General features: G+C 37.2%; 1 protein-coding gene across 5 annotated transcripts in view; it reads right to left on the reverse strand.

The window, feature by feature from the left end:
• The window catches only part of CSRNP3 (cysteine and serine rich nuclear protein 3), a 188,874-nt gene that overhangs the window by 12,866 nt on the left and 154,351 nt on the right, over window positions 1–21,657 (reverse strand). For all 5 annotated transcript variants that reach the window (XM_032409111.1, XM_032409100.1, XM_032409120.1 and 2 more), the window contains one exon: window positions 8,903–9,162. In XM_032409111.1, the coding sequence (XP_032265002.1) occupies window positions 8,903–9,162 (260 nt within the window). The remainder of the gene's footprint in view (window positions 1–8,902; window positions 9,163–21,657) is intronic.

Below are 21,657 nucleotides of genomic sequence, written 5' to 3' on the forward strand. Positions count from 1 at the left end.
TTTAGATTTATCCTACTTGTGTGCATTTATTTATATTATAATGGAAAAATATCAAGGTCAAAGACTCGTGTGTGTGTGTGTGTGTGTGTGTGTGTGTGTGTGTACTTTTGCTTGCTTTGTTCCAGGAATGATAATTAAGATGAGACTTAGTTCTTGAGTCACTGTGTAAACTTGTCCAGACTCATTCTACAATTGAAAGGACTATAACTTTCTTTAAATAGAATGCAAACATCTTAATTTTGCAAATCTGTCTGATTTGTACTGATAAGTATGAACAAATAGTTCATAAGCCCAATAGAGTAAAACCTTTGCCCATCTAAATACACTTGAAGGATGGGATACATTACTGTCAGAATCAGTGGAATGATTCTCAGACTGCTTTAGTCAAGCACAGGGCAAGGGGGGCTCAGATGAAAGTCAGCATTCAACCCCCTGCCTTTTTTTTTTTCTTTTGCCATGTCATGTGGGGATGAATTCCACCATAAATGTGGATTTACTAAAATGCTAAAAACAAGACCAAAACCAACAAAAATAAAAACACTCCCTTTTAGCAGTTAAAAGGTATTCTTAGTAATAAAGTCTCCTGGTTATTACAAAGTTATTAGCACATGTAAAAATGACAGTGGAAAGAAATCAGAATATGAAAATAATTCAATTCCACAAACACTGATTACTGCTTATTATAGTGATGATAATGATGTTGAGAATGACCCAAGCTACCATATATTGAAAACCAGTCACTGGGCTCTATACTTTATATAAATTATCTCATCTAATTTGTACAACAATCTTATGAAATATTTTTTAATTGTTGAGAAAATTGGAGCCTTGAGAAGATAATTTGCCAAAGTCTAGCTAGTGATTGTACTGAGAATCAAACTCAGGTCTATTTGACCTCAAAGCTAAAGCCAGGCTCTTAAGAGCAGTTTAGAGTAAGAATTCTTAGGGCAATAGTAGAACCCTACACAGAAGGGGGAAAAAAGGATACGGTTGCAGCTACATTCCAAGAGCCGATCCCAGTGCTATGGGAGCAGACAGAAGAGCAGTACAAGCTTCCTTAGACTTAGCTCATTCAGAAATGAAAGATATGATTCAGAGAATCAGAGAATAAGAGCTCAGAACAGAAGAAAACTGGAAGCAAGCTGAAGATAAATGACATTTCTCTGGGCACCTATTCTGTGAGCATGTGGTGGCAGACTTTCTAATGGAGATGTTAGCAGAAGAAACTGGTCCAAGTTCACTGTTGAACTTTCCCAGCCGACTTTCAACTCATTTACCCTGGCCTGTATTTAATTAGCATAGTATGCTGCCTAATTTTGTAATAATATATTATTTTTGGTGATTAGCTTCATGTATATTTCTCCCAACATAATGTGCACGCATTGAGAACAGAGACCAAGTCTGTCTTTTTCACCACTGTATCCCCAGAACTTTGTTAATTGCAGTCCGACAGTAATTGATTAATAAATATTTTTGAATAAATGAATGAGTGAATGAATGAATGCATGCTTAATCACTATACTGCCAGCTATTGTACAAGTGACAGGATTTACAGATGTATGACAGTTCTGCCATCTAAAGAGCTTCCAGCCTGGTGGAGAGATGACCATGCAATAAATGTGATACAGTGCAGTAAGGGCAACAAAATGTACGTGCAAGTTATAGAAGCAGCGGGGAGAAGGGAATGATAGACAAGTGAAATGGAAGGGTAGAGACAAAGACACAAAGGATTATTTAGCTCCTATTCTGATTCCACAATCTCTATCAAGGAGAAAACCTTCAAACCAGAAATGGGAGAACAGATAGTAAGGATTTAACATATAAAAAAGAGGTGGGGAGACAGTGAGATAGTACTCAGCTGTTATATGTAAGAATCTCCAGGTCCAGGCCATTCACGCTCTCGAGCAATGAAAAAGCTTGAAGCTATGGTTGTTCAGTCTAATATGTGTGAAGCGCTATGGGGAAAGATATCAAAAGATGATCAAAATGGGAGTGAATTGTTTAAAATAAAAACTAATTCTAGGTAATACTCTAGAAAGGATTATTTAAACAGATGGTCTCTGAATATTTGAAGAAAGAGAGCCGTGACTACTGGAGTTATCACTGAGGTCACTAAAGCGAGAATGTCCATTTGTCAAATTAGACTCCGTGCAGAACCTCAAGCTATATAAAATAGATAAAAGCAGGAGTAAGGTATAGAGCCCCGACCTCGTGGAACATAACTAGAAAACCACTGATCTAGTCCTGTGATTCTCAGACAAAATTTTTCATGTTCTTTACGTAGAAGGGCAAAATGCGAACTCATTAATAAGAGTATGGTTGGATACATGAATTTTTAGTTATTTGTACGGTTGAAAATGTCTCTAATAACAGGGACACTCAGCACTTCCACACGATCAGTGAGGCTGGGAAGAGGGGTGTGGCACATACACCAACAAGTCTCAGTGGAGGTCATGGTGGGATGGTGAAAGGGAAAGTTCCCTTTTCCTATTGAGGATCACTACTCTGAGAGGATATCCTGAACCTAGACCCTGTCTTGTTAAATATAATTTTCAAATCATATCTTGGATGAAGGCTAAGGGGTGGGCTTATCACATTTGAGGATGACAACATCAGGCTTATTCAAATTAAAGAACAAACTTTATTGATCGCTCTCGTGTATGTCATGTCCAGCACTAAAGAGGATTCTTGCCTGGAGATGTATTAAGTTTTAATTTATATGATGATGCTGACCTGATTTACCTGGGCTTTGTTTGTTTGCTTGCTTTTTGTTGTTGCTCTTTTATTTACATTTACTTATTTAATATGAACAAACAAAATGATCAAGGTCCAAAAAGCTACTGTACCTTTAGTGTATACTCAGGGATAGAGCATCCACAACTTGGGAGGGGATAATGTAACACATTCCTTTATACCGGATAGATCCTCTCTGGAGTACAATATTTTGGTATTATGGTACAGTATTCTACCATATTTTGAGGTAGACATTAACAAACAGCATTATATCCAGGGGAATGTTACCAGAGTGAAAAGTGTCTTAGGAGGATTAATGGGAAGAACTAAGGATGTCTAAACCTATAGAAAGAAACACATGGAGCCCACATAACCCACTTGTCAAATATTGGCATATCCACCACCATTGCTTTCAAACACTTGGAGTTTAGAGAACAGGGGCAGGATTTATTCTGTGTGCCTAGAGGGCAGAATTAGGGTTAAAAGATAGAATTAGATGGCAGCATTCTGGTCAATGTAAAGAAGAACTTTCTAACAATTACAACTGGATAAGTAGAATCAGCTCTCTCAAAAAGCAATGTGCTCCGGGTCATCAAAGATGTGCAGTCAGTGGCTTTGTACTGGACATAGTTTTGTGCTATGAGTTGGATAGACAATCTAGTCACTAATTCTCTGGCAAAATAAAGAAAAATATTCATATTCTTTTGATATTCAGTCAAATCTTATAGGATAACTCTTCTGTTCATTAGTTGTTAATTGCAGGTGGCAAATTGGAACCAATTTAATTATACCCTCAAAGAGCCAGGAAGATTTGCTTGTTTTGCCAGCCTGTAAGAATTTCAGCAACCTGAATTTACAATGTGTCTGTGGCTTACATACCACCACCAAAGTCACCAGAAAGGATGATAACATCAACACATAAGACATGTAAACTTTCATATGTTCCATTATCCTCCCTCTGGTTTAGATCAACATTGCTCCTTTTAGTGGTGGCTACTAAGCCAAATGAAGCCAACATTGTGCAGGTAAATATTTAATGATGGTGTCTCTGAAAAAAAAAAAGTTCTAATATGTTGTGTTTGTCAAGTTCCATGGTGTAAACAGTCCTCATCATAGCTGATTTCCAGCTACCACTGGGAAGATATACGCACAATACAATTTAGTGAGCTACTTTTGTGAGCTGCCTCTAGCACAGCACTGGATGCATTCCATAGTTTAATCAGGAGAATCAGTTCAGCTGACTTCTCCTGAACCAGAGGATCAACATATATTGCATAGGAAGAATGTAAAGATTTGATGACATATGTTTGATTGTTCCATTAAAACTAAAATACCAGCAATATTTTGAAAGAACATATTCTTAAATGTATTGCATTTGCCCAGGGCTGAAGCCTGGTCTCTCAGTCTCCATCACTATGGTTAGGTGTATTTTTTCTGTACTTGTCAAAATAGGTTGTACAGATGACATGACAGGTATTTGGCAAATATCAAAGTTTTTCATTTGGTGTTGGAGCAGGCCTCCGTTTAGGAATACATTCTGGAAACACTGGCACTAACTATGCTCTTGAGCAATCTCTCCAGAATATAACAGAGAAGTTCTGTAGGGATAAATGCAGTTAAAAAATACCATGACCAGACTTTGACCCATCTAATAAAGAACTATAGTATGATGAAATAGTTAAAGACACATACAAAAATTTGGAAACTAGATTTGAGATAATAGCGTGTGTCAACCATCTCCTACAAACCCCCAATCCTTTATATCTTCTAGAGCATTTGGGGTATTCACCTAGAGGTTAGTAAATCACAAGACTGTTGAAGGGATATAAGGAACAGGACTGGAGGTGAAGGTGGAGAATTATGTCGCATGGGTGAGTCACTAAGTGAATAAAGCACAACCATAAATGTAAGATTTCAAGTGAAGAAAATTTAGATAGAAATTTTTAAAAGGTTGATCATTGAAGGTTGATCATTAAAAGCTACCAGGTGGTAACTCTTGTTTAATGAAGAAAGAGAGCAAACAACCAAGCATCACTCAAGGAACACATGCATGACTGAAAAATTGGGAAAACTATGTAACTCTGGGAAGTAGTTGGAAATGGTACCAGAGTGGAGCCAGACCCTTGATCTCAGAAAGGAGAAAGAGAACAATCAAAGTTGAAAAAACATTGAGAAGGAGAGCCAGTCAAGGCTGTGAAAGCTAAATTAAATTTCCTAGAACAAGGTAGTAGAATCCAGTAAGATATAACCCAGAGGCAATTGGAATGCCAACACTCTTTGGAGCATAAATGGCTGCCTAATGCATTTTACAGATACATGTGAAATGGGAATAAAGGCTAATGTAATTATTCAACAATGTGGTGCAGATGATGAAATCTAAGCACTTAATTTGGAAAAGAGTATAGTATTAAGATGACTGCCTTGATTCTGTGAAGAGTATGACATGTTTGAATGGGCTTGACAGGGAAAATGGACTATTCTCTGTAATTCAGAAATCTAAAGCTAGTTATTTCTTCTAGGAACAAGCATTTTATTCATTTAGCTTTCTCTATTGTTTTTTGACAATGTTTTGAACACCAACACCACCAACAAAAAAGACACTTGAACCCCCAAATGGAATTGGACTTGTTCTACACATCTAATTGTATAGATTATTGCCCAATGTGTCTAACTCATCATTTGATTAAGAGATGGATTACTCAATAAGAAGCAATGTTACAGTGAGAAACTAAATTCCTATTCTTATTTTGTTTCCAAACTATTTATTATAAGGGAACATCAAGAAGAGGGTAGTGTATGTTTCTGTTTACTAATCTTTCACTAGGAAGGCCCCATCAGAAGGAGTGCCATTGCATAAGTGGGTTCTCTATTTGGAACCTAGAGAAACAGCCTGGAAAGACTTGGAGGCACAGTGGAAAGAGAAACTTCTAGGCTGTTGGTTCTCAAATAAGGAAAAGGGACACTACTCAGTTCCACGTCCAGTGAGTTTCCTGTGGTGTTGTATCTGGTCTCCATGGGGAGGGCTTTAGAAAGTGTCTTGCCAGATGTTACCTTCTCTCTCCTTACTCAATAGATAGTTCACAGCCACTCACAGAGGTCCACCTCCAGTCAAAGACAAAGTGGAGAAGTTTATAACACTCCTTGCTTTCCTCTTTTGACCCCTCTCTGTGCCAGAGACCCTACTGCTGCCCCAGTCAAAATATGGAATCAATTTAGCTACATTTATTTTATTCCTTACTCCAGAGATATTAATATTTCAAGACAAATGTTACATGAAAAGTGAAATTTCACGTATCTGAGTGATTATTTTTGGATAGCTAATGTTTTTGGATAGTTAATTTTAGATTTTGGATAGCTAAACCTTAGACAAGTATAGTCAATGATATTTTAAAAATCATAAAAGCTAATATACTAAAGGAATTATAATTAAAATATACAACTGTTTCTTCATTCAGTCTTCTCAGATTTTTTTTAGCAAACTGGTCCACATTGCTATGATCTTTAATTAGGTTTGTGTAATATGTTTCTGAGTTTCTAAATATTTTTAGTACAGCAAGGCTAAGTTCAGATCACCTTAGAATCCCATTATCTTTTTGCTTGGTATTCATTTGAAAGGAGCAATGATATCCAAATATCTTCTGTTTATATCTTCACCAAAAGGGAAAGTTGCATGTTTTCACTTATCAATGACAAACCAAGCCATGACACCCACTCGAATGACTGCCTCTCCAACTTCCAACACTAAGCACAATAAGAAAAAAAAAAAAAAGATGAATCAATAGGAGAATTTTTTTGCCTCTTCTTTTCTTCTTCAGCTTATTAAAGAAAAAGCATAAAAGTAGCTGAATACAAATTATAGTATCAGAATATATTACTGCCTGATATGGAAGGTTCCTGTAGGTGTGTGGCTCTTCCTAACATTCATCACATGTATAATGTACCTCAAAGTTTGCCACAATAAATCTTTTGGTTCTTAGATAGAATTATAGTCTCCCAGCTGTTAAAGACCACTGCACACAGTACCAAACCCCAGAAAGGTACGACTCCCTATAGGTACAGAGATTGTCTTTCCCAATGCCTAGGGGGGATAATCAATTAATTTTAGAATAGGAAGTAACAGGATAATATAACCAGTTTTCTATTGAGTGAGTCAGTGTTTAACATCATTGTGCTTCTTTTTCTTCAGCACACATGGTCTCAATTTACCTATCCCACTGGGTCTTTGTTAAGATTAAATTGAATAAAGTTTACAGAATGCCTAGCAAATAAAAATCCCTTAATGAATGGCAGCCATTACTATTGTTCTGCCAGTATTTGAGTTTGGAGAATGACTTTGTTCTTAGAGTAGGGCATAGAGTTGGTTTACAGTGGGTTAGAAAGGCAGAGGGTGGATTTCAGAAGCAAATCTAAGAATTATTATTAAGCTAAGCTATATGCAAAGCAATCATGAAAAACAACAATAATAGTGGATTGCTACCAAAAAAATCTTAGAAGACTTCTGGTGAAATTTGTCAAAAATACCAACAAAGGAAATATGAGACCTGCTCTAGGCTAGGTCGTGCCTAGCTTAATTTAAGCAACTGCCTTCTTATACAGTTGGGAACAAGGCAGATACATAAACTGCAAGATACATAAAAACAAGGTATTTTAAAACACATGGCACACCTCTGATGCTTGACTTTATACTGGGAACTAAAGTAACAGGTAACACAGATGTATTTATTGGTGTTTCAGCTATTTAATAAGAGGCTTTTTATGTTAAGTATCCTGGATTACCTAAAAAACATTTCCTTTGTCATTAGATAATGACAGGAGAGCGGGAGAGCGGGAGAGCGTTTCCTATATATTGAGAGGCTGATGGATCAGTACATATTTAAAGATTGTCTTTGGTTGATGAAAGACATTTTCTGAGCTGTGTTTCTCTCCACTTAATCTCTAATGTGGCCTGGACACCTCCTTGACATCTCTTTAGTAAATCAAAACCTCCCCAAAATCAGTTATGTCCAAAAATAATCTCATTATCTATCCCTTCCCTTCCAATCCCAGCTCTAACCTGCTCCTCTTCCTGGATTCCTTGCCATATCCTCCTCATAAAGAAAAGTACTATTACCCACAAACTGTTCAGTTTTGTAAGCCAGAAGTTTAGGAGTCATTCTTGACCCTACCCCTCCTTTCCTTTCAAATCCAGCTCGTCATCAGGAACTGTTGATTTTACTTCTTAACCTCCTCCCTCTGTCTATTTCTCTTCATCTCCCCTACCATCAGTCTATCTAACTTCCCATCATCTCTCTCCTGGACTACTGTGATAGCTTCTTAACTGGTCTAACCTTGCATGCTCCCCCACCAGCATGGCAGCCCTTACCCCAAAACTATTCTCGCATCATAGCATGAACCCGATCATATTATTCTACCACCCCGACCCCATGCTCAAAACTCTTAGATGACTTTTGATGTTCTTAGGAAGAGGAAAAATAAAAAATGCCTTAACATGATCTACAAAGCCCCGTCCTGCCTCCTTCATGTATAATCTACTTCATGAATAACCTATTCTTTTTGTCTCTGCTCCAGCCACACTAGCCTTTGTGTGCTCCCTGTGCTTCCTCCAGCACAAGGCAGTTATGGCTCTTCCTGCTGTCTGAACCACTCGTGCCAACCTTTGGCCTAGTTATCTGTTCAGATTTCAGTTCGGTCGTCAATTCCTTAAGGAAACCTGCCTTGACCTCTGGACCATACCAATTCCCTGTTTCAAACTTTCATAGCCCCTTGCAACTCTCCTTTTATAGCACTTAATGAACCTATGATTTGATTTTGTCTACATGATTGATATTTTTCTTTCCTATTACTAAGAAAGTTCCAGGAGAGAAGGGACCATATCTATTTTTGATACCAGTTGGCCCAGCCCAAGCATAGGGTCTATGACCCGGTGGTACTCAATAACAAATATTTATTGAATGAATAAATAAATGATGTCAGGTAAGTTTTCCACATTGCTTTCAGGGAAGACACTTTACTCTTTTTCCTTAAAAGAAAAAAAAAAGCCTTAGCAGGCAATCTGTTGTGTAAAATGTCCAGTTTGGTCTATGAATACAAATATGAAAATGGTTAATTCAACCAAGTCAAGGTAAGGATATGAGGTTTTGCAAAAAGTGAGTTCCTAATGCTTTTTTACCTTTAGTTTTAAAGAGTTCAGCTTTTCCTCCCTGAGGTGTTCTCTCAACATCTCCCGGTGGAGCCTCTCTTGTTCTCTTGCAAATTCACCAAGAGTGTACTGGCGCACGCTGTTATGGCGGCTGGACATGCCCAAGGTGCTGCCCCCTTGACTGGGCACGCTCGTGAAGCCTTGCCTCCTGGTGAAGTAGTACACGGTGACACAACTAAAATGCACATTCTTTGTCCTTAGCCGCTTCTCTCTTTTGAGGATGGAGGAAGCTGAAAGAGAAAGGAACAATTCAGTGAACACCCAGGGCAGCGGTTTTCAGATGAGGTGAAGAATTAGAAAGTGCCATTTGATGATATTGAATCTACAGTCACCCCTTTTTGGCTAGGAGACACTAAAAATATTATATCTGAGAGCTGGCACAGATTTCTATTTCCTTTCTTAAATTTTCTTCTAGCTGTAGTGGAGTAGACTTTTAAGTCCTCTATAATGGCAGTCTAAGCAAACTTTCAGGAAAGTTGCCAATAGTCTATGAGTCAGTGGCAGAATTTAATTTTATTTCCCCTAACGTCTTAAGTTTAGGTTTTATGGTTTTCACATGAGTTGCATCATACTCTAATCAGAAAAGACACACTACAAACTCTTATATTCTGGATCTTATTTTGATATTGAGGGCACTTGGCATAGAAAAATGTCTATTTACGAATTTTAGAAAATTTCAAAAAGCAATAAAAACTTACAAAAAAGGCTCAGTGGCACTATTTAGACATTTTTACAACCTAAATCTAACAAAGCTTTCATTTGATAAGAACCACACTTAAATAGCATTACAGACAGTGGGATTTTAATACAAGTATACACTGAGACAGTTGAAGATGGTCATGAAATACATCAGAACCTTTGTTAGTTACAGGGACACCAAGATGCATTGAACATCATGGAAGTTTGAGATACACACTGTAGTTGAGGAAAAGAGAGCCACACATTATAAACATGACCTTTCTGGAGTTGGAAGACATGCTAGACATCATCTAACCCAGTCCTTCTATTTTATAAAGTAGCCCAGACTTGCAGAATTTGAGTGAGTTTTTTCAGTGCAGGTAGTGGCAAAGCTAAACTTAAACTTAAGTGCCTCCAATCCTGTGCCATATTATATGACGCTTCTCCACTGGAGAAGGAAAAGTACACTGAATTGAGAAGAAAAATATAGAATCATGCTCTTATGGGTCATTTCCCCACCACCGCCACCAGTATGTTGAAGTTCTAACCCTCAAGACCCAGGTTGTAACCTTATTAGGGAACGAGGTCTTTAAACAGATGATCAGTTGAGGTCATTGGGGTGGGTGCTAATCCAGTACAACTGGTGTCCATATAAAAAGGGAAAATTTAAACACACACACACAGGGGGATGATGTAAAAAGACAAAGGGAGAAGTTCATGTGAAGATGGATACAGAGATTGGGAGTGTGCTGCAGAAAGCTAAGTGATGCCTAGGACTACCAGAAGCTGGAAATGCAAGGAAAGCTACAGCTTTCCAAGAGAGCACGGTTCTGCTAACACGTTGATTTCAATCTAGTCTCCAGAACTGTGGGACAGAAATATCTGTCGTGCTAAGCCACTGAGTTAGTGGTACTTTGTTTCTAAACTAATATGCATGTTCAAGTAGAAAAATAGACAGAAACAATAAATTGAGCAAAAATCCTTGGATAGCAACAAGTAATACAAGCTAACATTTATGGAGGGCTTCCCAAGTGCTATACTGTGCAAAGAATTTTACATGAATGATCTCATTTTATCCTTACATCTCCTTGGGTTGGTATTACCCATGTCTCCATTTGAGGAAACCAAGTCACTAAAGGTTAAATAACATTATCAAAGTCATGTAACCAGTAGTGAAGCTGGGATTCATTATTCCAGGGTCCAGGCTCTTAACCACCATATCACAGAGAGAGCTGAAGCCACCCTAAGGGAGTTGAACAAGGCTGAGACTTGGTGTCATACTACTTCTGGTAGATGTCAACTGCTGCTGCCTTCAAAGAGGATTTTGATTTAGAAGGCTGTATAAGCAATGAGAGAAAAGGGACTACACTATCACTTTCTTCCAAAGGGGTTCAATTCCTTTGTCTCATATCCCCCCACCCCCACCTCACAAAGCATTCCAACCAAATACAGGGAGGCTGTTATGATTCATCTCATTTCATGAATTGGTTTATTCAATAACTATAAACCAAGGGCCCACTATGTGCCAGGCACATTCCAGATGATTGGATATACTGGTGAAAAAACCAGATGGTGATTCCTGCCCACATGGAGCTTTCATTTCCAGTGATGAGAAACTCAGACAGAATGAACAGACTCAGAAGTTTACAGAGTTAAGAGAAATATGACATTTGGGCAAGAATTTCATTTTCCCAACTTCTTCTCTTCTCTACTGTTTTACTTCTCCAGAAGAGATTGCCAGAAAGCAAAGGCTTTCAAACATGTACACAATTTTCCCATTTTATTTATGTATATGTTCACTGCACATACTTGTACTCCTGGCAGCAGAGACAATTTTCAACTTTGATTTAAAAACTCTGATCTGCTTCATAATGGTATATTTAAATCATCTCAAAACAGGGAAGAATTTGTCAAAATGTAAAAGATTACCGTCGAAAGAAAAATTCAACAACCTGCCTAGTAATCTGCCACCCTATCTGACAGCCTTATCCGTCACCACCTTACAGCAGGCGAGAGCCTCTGGTTTTGGGGGTGATAACCTTCAACCTTTTTCACTCTTGATATCATAAAATTATGCCCTTAAGACATTACCTTTCAAGGCCATGACTTTACAGATTAAAAAAAAAAAGATTTTAATGAACTCATTTAAAATAATTATTATAAACATCTCTCATGATTTTATTACTTATTTTTTAGACAATTCATGGTAGTCTAGACAAATTTTTCTTCTTAATATCTATTTAGATTTGTACCTGTACTTTTAGATTATAAGAATTCTTCAATCTTCTGGATGAATCTATTGTGATATGAATCTACCACTTCCTAAAAAGCCAGATTACCTTTTCCCAAAAAGACAGAGTTTAGAGACAATTTTCCAAGGCTTTGAGGATAACGATAGTGGCAGACTGTTGAGTCCCTTCCCCTGGGCTCTTGGCATTGCTAACATGGTCAAAGTGTGTTAGGATTGGATTGGTGTCAGTTCCTATCCACGAGGGTTTATAATTCAAACCTGTACTTATCCTTGTCCTAGAATTTGCATATTATAAATAGCACTGTAAAAACAATGACCAAAATGCCTATGGAATATATTTAAAAGGAAAGCTTTGAAATACTATAAGATCAGCCTTGTGGGAGATATTTTAAATGTGGCTTTCCTGAATATAGGAGCCACCCACGTCTCTCTTCTGGTGATTGAATTGGAGCACTAGAATGGGCCTTTATGGACTATCTCCTGCCTCCAGGCCCCAATTTGACTAACATCACAAAATGAAGTCATAAAAAAGAGTCTGTGTTCTTCAAGCCTGGAAAAAACAGGCCAAATTCACTCAGCACATCTGCCTTAGGGAATCTGAAACCTCCCTCATATGCTTACCTAGTAATTTGTGCCATTCGCAGAGGGATTGAACTCTACTTTGTGTCTCTACAGAGTTCAAAATTCACTTTACCACTGTGAGGTCAAGAGCAAGTAGAAAAAGGGTGAAGGTGTCTTTCACTACTTCTTTGAAAAATAATTAGTCTGTTTTCATACATGATACTAAGTTTTTCGTGTCTTTCATCCCAATTTCTTTTATCCCATTCACAGTCACCACCCTGAAATGGAAGTGTCTAAATGCAACAGTACTATGTATACTGCCCAGGACACAGCTCCTGAGAACACCATTATGGTTCCCGTCAGGGCACACTGGTGTTACTGTAAAATGATCACATATTATGGAGATAATATCGATCTTGGTCAACTAAAGGAATAAAGAGCACAGAGTTACTGATGTTAGTTATCTGCAGAATATAGCCTTCCTAAAATACTAATTTAGAAGTGAATGGAGAAGAGAATTGAGCAATTGCCTAATTCACAATGCCAGGATAAGAATGTAAGTGGATAAAATAAAATAATCTGTGCCATAAGTTATATAAAGAGTTTATGAACAGAGTGGATTTGAAATGGAAGCCAAAACTAAAAGTTGGACGCATATTTGCAAGACCATACAGGGAAGTCAATGCTTTGATGAGACAAATATTCTGAATATTCTGATCCCATAGAGGAGATGAATAGATCAAGGTATCGTCGTTGAATCAAATTAAGCTCTAAGAAAATTCATCTGACTTTGCTCCACTTCCACACTCATAAACCAACCTGTTCATACAAATTGGAACACATCTTCAGATCAACAAGACTACCCAGTTGACTCATTAATTTTATCTCTTGCTGAAAATAATCAAATTTGTTTCAGATGTGCAAGTCAGTCATTTCTGAATGTGGTTAGTATGTCGTTCCATCTGAGATTGCCTTCTCTGCATGCAAGAGACCATCCTGTGTCTGGGCCTGTAAGACTGAAGACCACATCTTAGACCATTGATCCCACGTAGTGCAGCACTCTGGAGCTAATAATGCTTGAGCAGCAAGCCAGTGACCCTCTCAAAGCAGTTGTTCTTTTTAGTGCCAACAACCATCAGCAAAGCACTGGCATAGCCTGAAAGGCAGAAAGCAGTAAACTGAGCTATGTGTTTTGGCACTAAATTTGGTACACAGAGGTTGAGAGTTAGTGGTCCAGTCTGATGTTGAACAAGGGGCAAATTATGGAAAATATTAATTCTACCATGTGGGTCTAAAGTCAATAATATATTTCTCTCTCCTATGCACTATGCTCAAAAGGAAAATGCCAGATGACTTGTAAGTCTATATTTTGAGTTTATTTTTCATTTATTTGGGGGAAATTTAGTCTAAGCAAAATGACATTACTGAAATTAACTTGTTTATCTGGTAAATCCTGGGCAATAAAAACTCTTGTTTTTTAAAACATACACACCAAATTAATCAGGGGCTCTGCAAGTGTGCATGCTGCGTCTTACCTTTTGAAGAACAAATCAAGATCAAGTCAGTTATGAAGTCATGAAGCTTAGCTTACAAACAGAAAATCCAGTTTCACCAGAAAATATTTTGTATAAAAATTAGCCTCATAGCTCAGATATTACATCAATTTCCAATGGTTAAAGTTATTAAGATTAAAACAAAATATGTCCCTAATCTTTACAAGTGACTTCTGCAAATGGCCTGTGATCATATTCTCATATCCTCTCCAGCTTGACATGAGTGTCCAGGTTGGCCCCTCTTGATTAGGTGTCAACCACATGGTCTCAAATCCTAACCACAAAAGTGAAAATGGATCCAGCAACCAAGAAATATAGGAGTAGTTTCTTTGAAAATGAAGCCTAGTTTGCTATTAAAAGCAATCCTTCCTTGTTCTAATTCTCCCCTTTTATTTTTTTAAGTTACATCCTCAAGTTTCCTGAACATACTTGCCCCAGTTGCGTCTTTCATTATTTTGCTCAAGTAAGGTCTTTAAGGCAGTAGTAAATCATTCAAGTGGGAGAAACTCTACAAGATTGATAATAAGGTAATATCTTGGGGCATGAGTGAATGAGAGGCAAGACAAAAGTAAAGACTAATTGGGGATATTTTCTTTCCAACCATGAATAAAATCCAAATTACCTTAAGTATGGAATGTAAAGTGATCTATTATCTATGGCTAAATCAATGTTACATTATTGTGTACTCAGTATGTTATTTTATACTGAGTTATGAAGGGTATAAAATGCATACACACAATCACAAACAAAAGAAAGAGAATCTCCCAAACAACTGGACAGGCAATACTTGGGTCTACCCAATACTTTACAGTCGAAGTGCTTTGCATTTCCAAAAAAGTAATCAGAACTGAGACAGAATCAACAAATGTAAGAAAATGTCAGAATCCTCCAAATGGACGGCAAATCAGGGTTTTTTTCCCCCTTGTATTATTGCCCTTTTACTCTGAAAGAGCATTCAAAAACAAAAATCAAGGAAAAATAGCTCCCACATACAAGGATGCTCGTGATGTCAAATCCAAGTTTGTATTTGGCTCCCTACAGTGTGAATGATAGCTCCAAATGCTTTTAAAATTGTAGCACATCTCTCTCCCGAGGCTCTAAATGTCACTCTTCCCCATTTCAAACCAACCAAATAACTCGTGTGCTGGTATAGGGGCAAACATACTTGCACCATATAAAATATGATAAACATACATAAGAACCAGTCATCATTCTGATTTCAGTCCTTCTGCAGAGGAGGAATAGTTTTATAATTCTTAGGCAAGATTAGGTTGTTTAATCATTTAGCTACATGTCTTTTCCATTCTAATATTAAGTTGAAAATATTCACAAAGGATTGCCCTCAAGACTCATCATGTCTTTTGTGAATTGCAGCTTCTAAGTGAAAAAATTCAAGATGACACTCTTTTGTTTAAGTCACCAGTTTGCAAAACAAAACAAAACAAAAACCTTCTCATCTAAGACTGTGTGCAGTAAGTATTCTATCAAGATACGTCCAAATACTGCACATGCAATTAAACAAAAAAAAAAAATGAGCAAAAATAGAAATAATATAAAAAGATGACCCTTGAGGCTGGATGACTAAAGCTTTGTTTTGGATCATGAACATGCACGTCACGTCGTCATCCATTCAGTCTGTCGGCTATATCCACACAAGCAAGCGAGAGAAATGCACAGAGGGGATGAGCTCTCTCCTGAGCCTCTCCAGACAGCTCCAGCCCAAGCTCCTCAGACGCTGCAAGCTGGATTCGACATTTAGGGGTGCTTTAATAGCATAATCATCTATTTGCAATTTTCAACTTAGAAAAAAAAATAAGATTTACCACCCAAGATTTTTATGTGAATTCAGAAAGCTGCATACAAAAATTAAGTCTAAGTATAAATTTTGACCTCCCAGCTTTGATGTCATAAATAATTAAAATGATTAACTCACAAAGAATGATCATTTTTCAGAACTAGCTATTTTTCATGCACACATTTCTATTTTATTAACGATGTCCCCTGCACTTTCCCACTAATTCTTGGGAATAAAAAAAAAGGGGGGGGAAGGAATCAATTGTTCTCATATGTATTGGGATGGAAGGAATAAATACTGTATTTTAAAGTTATAAAATTGAAATTGAAAATTGAAGGGTCAAAAATTTTAAAAAGAAATCATGCTCTCTTTTATGTAGAAAATCTTAATATATAATTGACTTAACATTGACCCTTGTCCCCTTTGCATTAATTTGACGTTCTACTGCAAATGTGCTATGACCACAGAGTGCTCTAGCCATCACCAGAAAATGTGACTGATATTGGGGATGGTGAATTGCCAAACTAAAGCAAATTTAGATCAAATGATAGATGAAATAATACCACTAACTGAATGATCTACTGATTTTCATTCTAATTTTCCTTTTTTATCAATTCACCCATAAATGTACAGTGACTAGTATCATGAATTTTGTTGTTTGATGTGCAGTCTTCTTTCTGGTTCCATTTTGTCTTTATGTAAGACATCACTTAAATAAAAATCTATATGTTCAAATCCTTGTGTAAAATATTTGAAACACAATGTAATAGGATACAGTTTTGCTAAATCTAGGCCCTGCGCTTGGCTCCCTTTTGCCCAGAGCAGACTGGAAAAGGGCACGTTTTCTCCCCTGGTCCACATACTCATCTAGCCATCTGACATTGTTACCGGTAAGAGCTATTTTTATAGAATTTTGACCAGATCAATTCTTTTCTCTTTTCACACTATATACATTTCTTTAGGTAATACTAACATTTTTCAAGGAATCTTGAAGATCTCTACAGAGTCAGTGTTAGCATTTACACGTCGAACATATGGAACATACATTGTTGAGGAGGTATTTATTTGTCTTCACATTTTTAAAGGATATTTCTTGATTGTAAGCATGTCATATTACTAATGAATTAGAGACAACATCATCCTGTCCTGGGACGTGGAAAATAATGAATTGTTAAATAATGTAATCAATTAAAAAAATCTGAATTCTAATAATTGCTAAGATCCATTGTACAGATTACATCCATGAGCATCTGCATTTCTCAGTTCCTCCATTAATATTTTCAGAATTATGTTTATCTACCTCCTAGGAATATTACCAGGAATAATTACCTTTGTAAAAAGCCTTAAGAATCACAGACAGAAAGCATTACATATGCAGAGTACTAACGGTGATGCCGTTAAACCAAATAAAAAGAGTATTCCTTTATTATCAGTGAGCAAATAAGGATACCTACTTCCCAGCTTGTTTCCTTAATTTCTCATATGTGCAATTAAACCCTAAAACTTCATGCTTAAGAAACACATTTCACTACTACTAAAGTGACAGCCATTTCCAAAATATATAAACTTATACTTTCATTTTATTAAAATCTCAACATGGATACCATCTTAAGACGGTATTCTTTCTTATTGAGGAAAAAGGTAGTCGTTACTACACATAAATAATCGTAGTTCTGGCTGCGGTCCAAGATGTAAGCACTTTCCTCTGCTGTCTCAGCAATTCTCCTGATGTCAAAGACTCATTAAAATAAATGGGAACCATATGGCTCCGCAGCAGAATACCCGTACTCTTACAACCGAGAGGGCAATGCAATTCATTACCACCATCGGAGAAATATTTGGGGGACATGGAATATCTCAATGCAAAATAAAGCTGCATGACGCAGGCCATTTGATTAAAATTCGCACACAATGACAGAGGAGACATTTGCTGTTTTTCGTCTCTAGTAACCTGTTCCGCCGCATTTTACATTTTCTCAATACCACCATGAGCCTCTCCTGTTAGAAGAATTAAACAGCACTTTCCACCTGCTCAATGACTTTCCCACACGGTATCTCATCTGGTCTAACAATACAGCCCCATCAAGCCTAATATATCATGATAATCCAGGTCAGCACATCACCTAACAATAACGAAAACAAAATAAAATCAAACCTCCAAAAACAAGAGCAACAAAACTTTTCTAAGATCCAGTCATTCAGGAGAGCAACACTGAGTCAAAGATTATACACTGAACTTTGACCTTTGCCAGGAAGGATGAAATCTGGAAGCATTTTTTTTTTTTAATATGTTAGATTAAAAAGCCTTTACTATATTTATCCCAAACAGAAATCCAAATCATTGAGAAACATAAAAGGAAGAGATTCATCAATGCTATATTACTGGCTCCCTATGTCAGAAATCTAAGTTTAAAAAAGAGACGCAGGGTTGCGAAATTGGGATGAAAGATGAGGTTGGGAATGCAGCGGTGGGGGGCAGCTGGGGTTACCGATGTGCTGTTTCCTGGTTGTCAATGAGTGATTTGGGAGGATTGTAAACATCAAAAACAAAAGAGAAATTTTAACTATGATTTTTTCTACAAATGTACATATTTTTTGATTGAGCATATACTTCAGGTTTTTAATATTGCCCTTGTTGTCCTTTTTAATATTTTTTAAAACTATGAATTGCTTCAAGCACAATGTCTGGCATAGAATTATCACCCAATATCTACTAGAAAAACAAAATTAAGACTCATCTCCAATGTCAACTCCAGAAAGCCTTTCATAGACCCCCCTAAGAATGAGGTGAGTGCTCTTTCTACACATTTCCAGATCATCCCTGCTTTGGTACTGATAATATGAGTGTGTGTTTCTACTCTACTACCAGCTTCGGACGTAGGGTAGAAGGACCATATCTCACTCCCGGGGAACTCTCAGCATAACACACCAACACACCGCTGGGCACCTAGGACTTCCTTGATTAGTGTTTGTTTCACTAAATTAGATGAATGAATAACTGAACTCTGGGTTAAGAACATATTTACATTTCCTAAATATGTTTTCCTTAATTTTAAATGGTAAAGTGACATTTAACAGCTTTCCCCTGGAGCTCCAGGGTCAACACGTTTTCCTTCCTTCCTTACTTCTAGTCACTTTATTTTCCCGGGGTACTTTTCAGTACAAAAATGTGTATTGGAGAGAGGACACTTTGCCCTCATGGCTTGAGGGTACACATAACTTTTGTATTAGAAGCCATTTGAAATACACTATATTTTACATATCAGAAGATCTAACATAACAAACCAACTCTGGCATCATAATAAACCTGTAAACAATCCATCAATAATGAGCTTGTAAATCCAACTCTAAAAAGCAAGTGTTTGGTAGGGGAAGAGTTACCTGAGTATTATAAAATGATTTTGAAAGAGAAATCCTGCTGATAAAATATCACTAAATACTATTGACCTCCAGCAAAAACATGACTGAAAGTCCTGCCTTTAGCAGTCCCTTAGTGATAGATCTACAAAATGATTCTCTCTTAGTATTTAAATTGTCATCTTTGCCTCAGAGCAGTGACCGTCCTGTAAAAATAAAATCATATTGCTCAAGATTTATTAATTTCCTATGAAGTTTTATAATATATAGTCATGTTGTAAGACAGATAATTTTTCTCTTTTTGGTGGGAGTGGCGATGAGACATAAGTAAAAGGCCCAGATGACTTCTTGAGACAAGGAGCAGAAATAAGCAAGGAGAATTCTAAACTTTTATTAAAATGTAAAAGCAAGACAGAACCGAAACAATATGGGCTAGAATAGAAGTGAAATGAGGGCAGAAATCTGTCATGTGTGGGACTGATTTTACCCTAAAGCTAAAAAGTTATCCTGTTGATGTTTCACCGATGGGGGCAAAAGACACCAGACTTCTGGGTCCAAAACAAACTTTACTGTTTGTAACACAGCAAACAGCACGAGCATCATGTTTCTGTTGGTATTCCTTGTCCCCCAAATTGTCCACAGAGGCAATATGGAGGGACCAGAGAAATGCTACACATAGTAGGTCTGCACTGTACCAAAGGCCTAACAAGCTTGAGAACCCACTGGTTTTTAGCTGCAATTAGCAATCCTGTTCTTTGTCCCAGGAGGAGACATAACCTCATCCCTCAAGGTTGCTTCCTACAAACCCAACACTGAGAAATGGCCCTGGGGAAGGGGAGTCAGGGCAGTGCATTCTTGACATCCTCAGAAAGACACAAAGGAACACAAAACCCTATGGAGGAGTGTTTCCCAACAGAATTTTTATTTGTTTTGTTCATTCATATATCCCAAGCACCTGGAATAGGGTCTGGCATACAGTAGATATTCAGTACATAGCTGTTTAATGAATGAGTGGGATTTATTGATAGGCTTCTACTCTTATTAAACACTGTAATTCTTGTGAAATGATCATTTCACAGGCATGTATATTGTAACTATCACTTATTATGCAAAAGCAATATTCATAACACACGAAGAAATAATCTTTCCTGCAAAGTGTCTATGAACTAAAGAGTTTCTTGAAGAATGTTTAGTGAGGTATTTTTATTCCTACGAAGTAGAGCATTTTTTCCCTAGGTCTCTTCATAGCTTGCCAAAGGAGAGGATCAGTCCAAAGATCTTTAGAACAATTTTGGCAGCTCCCAGGAGTGGTATCAGCTACAACATTACTATCACATCTATGTGGCATGTAGGGATATATATATAGATATATATATATTCATTCTTAGGTATTTCCGGTTTCTCCTGCATGCAGAGCAATCACAAAGGTTCCATGTTTGATGTTTGCCCTTTTCTATGCTACTCTTATGACATGTGGGTTATTTGTTACAATAAATATATTTTGTTTTTCCAAAGCCAAATGTAATCTCAGGTTTGGACTGTATAAGGAGGGAAGGAAAGAATAAAGAGGTTTCTTTTCCTTCTACCTTTTAAGAGTTTATATTTCTTGGGATGGAAATAAAAACTGAGCAGAGTAATGAGTATACTGTATTTTATAAAAGCAGGATTCGACCTCTTCTACTTTTAAAGAGCATCACTTCTCAAGAACTTCTGTTTTATCACCTGGAGCAAACTCAAATTCCAAAATCTGGTTCTCAGCATTCTCCACTGACCAGTTCCTCTGACTTTGTTCTCACATACATAAGGTCTTCAGTGTCTCTCAGTCCAATTTTTAAGTGACTTACACCAGCAAAATATTCATCATTGACCTCGCCAGAGACCATGGCACTCGCCAAAGGGGCTCTTGGGAGTTTTGAGTTAGAGAAGGAAAAAGTGAGAAGCAGCATCAATTTAAGGCCGACCCTGCCTTGGCCCCCAGACTTCTGGCCTTTGGTGAAGGATTCAGTAAAGATAACAGGGGATATTTTTTGAGTGTGTGAATAATCTTGGGAGAGTTGAGCGACTACTATTATTCCCAGATGGTAATGGATATAATTACTTTCCTTCAACAGCTACCCCTTTTTCTTTAAAAAGTCACTGGAATTGAGAAAGACTGGAGGAGGCCGGAGGTAGCTTGGAACAAAAAATTCTTTGGGGAAGGGAGGAGCAACAATCCAGGGGTGCCCCAGGGCAGCTTGGGCGTATTGGGGAAAGATGAAAGAGGGCTTGGTAAACCTGTGGTCTAGTTTAAAATTGCATGAAATCCATTACTACAGCAATATAATTTCCATAATTTATACATAAAATAAGGATATTGGTATACATACTAATTGCGCTGACAGAGGTGTGTGACCACAAAAATTTGGAAAACTACTAGTACACAAGACACTAAACTGTATAAAAGACAAACTTGGATACTTTGAAGGTATTGCATCTATCCGTGAAATTTTTTTTTTTTTTAAAGATTTTATTTATTTATTTGACAGAGAGA

Source organism: Phoca vitulina, unplaced genomic scaffold, assembly GCF_004348235.1.
Source record: "Phoca vitulina isolate PV1807 unplaced genomic scaffold, GSC_HSeal_1.0 scaffold1, whole genome shotgun sequence".
NCBI lineage: Eukaryota > Metazoa > Chordata > Mammalia > Carnivora > Phocidae > Phoca > Phoca vitulina.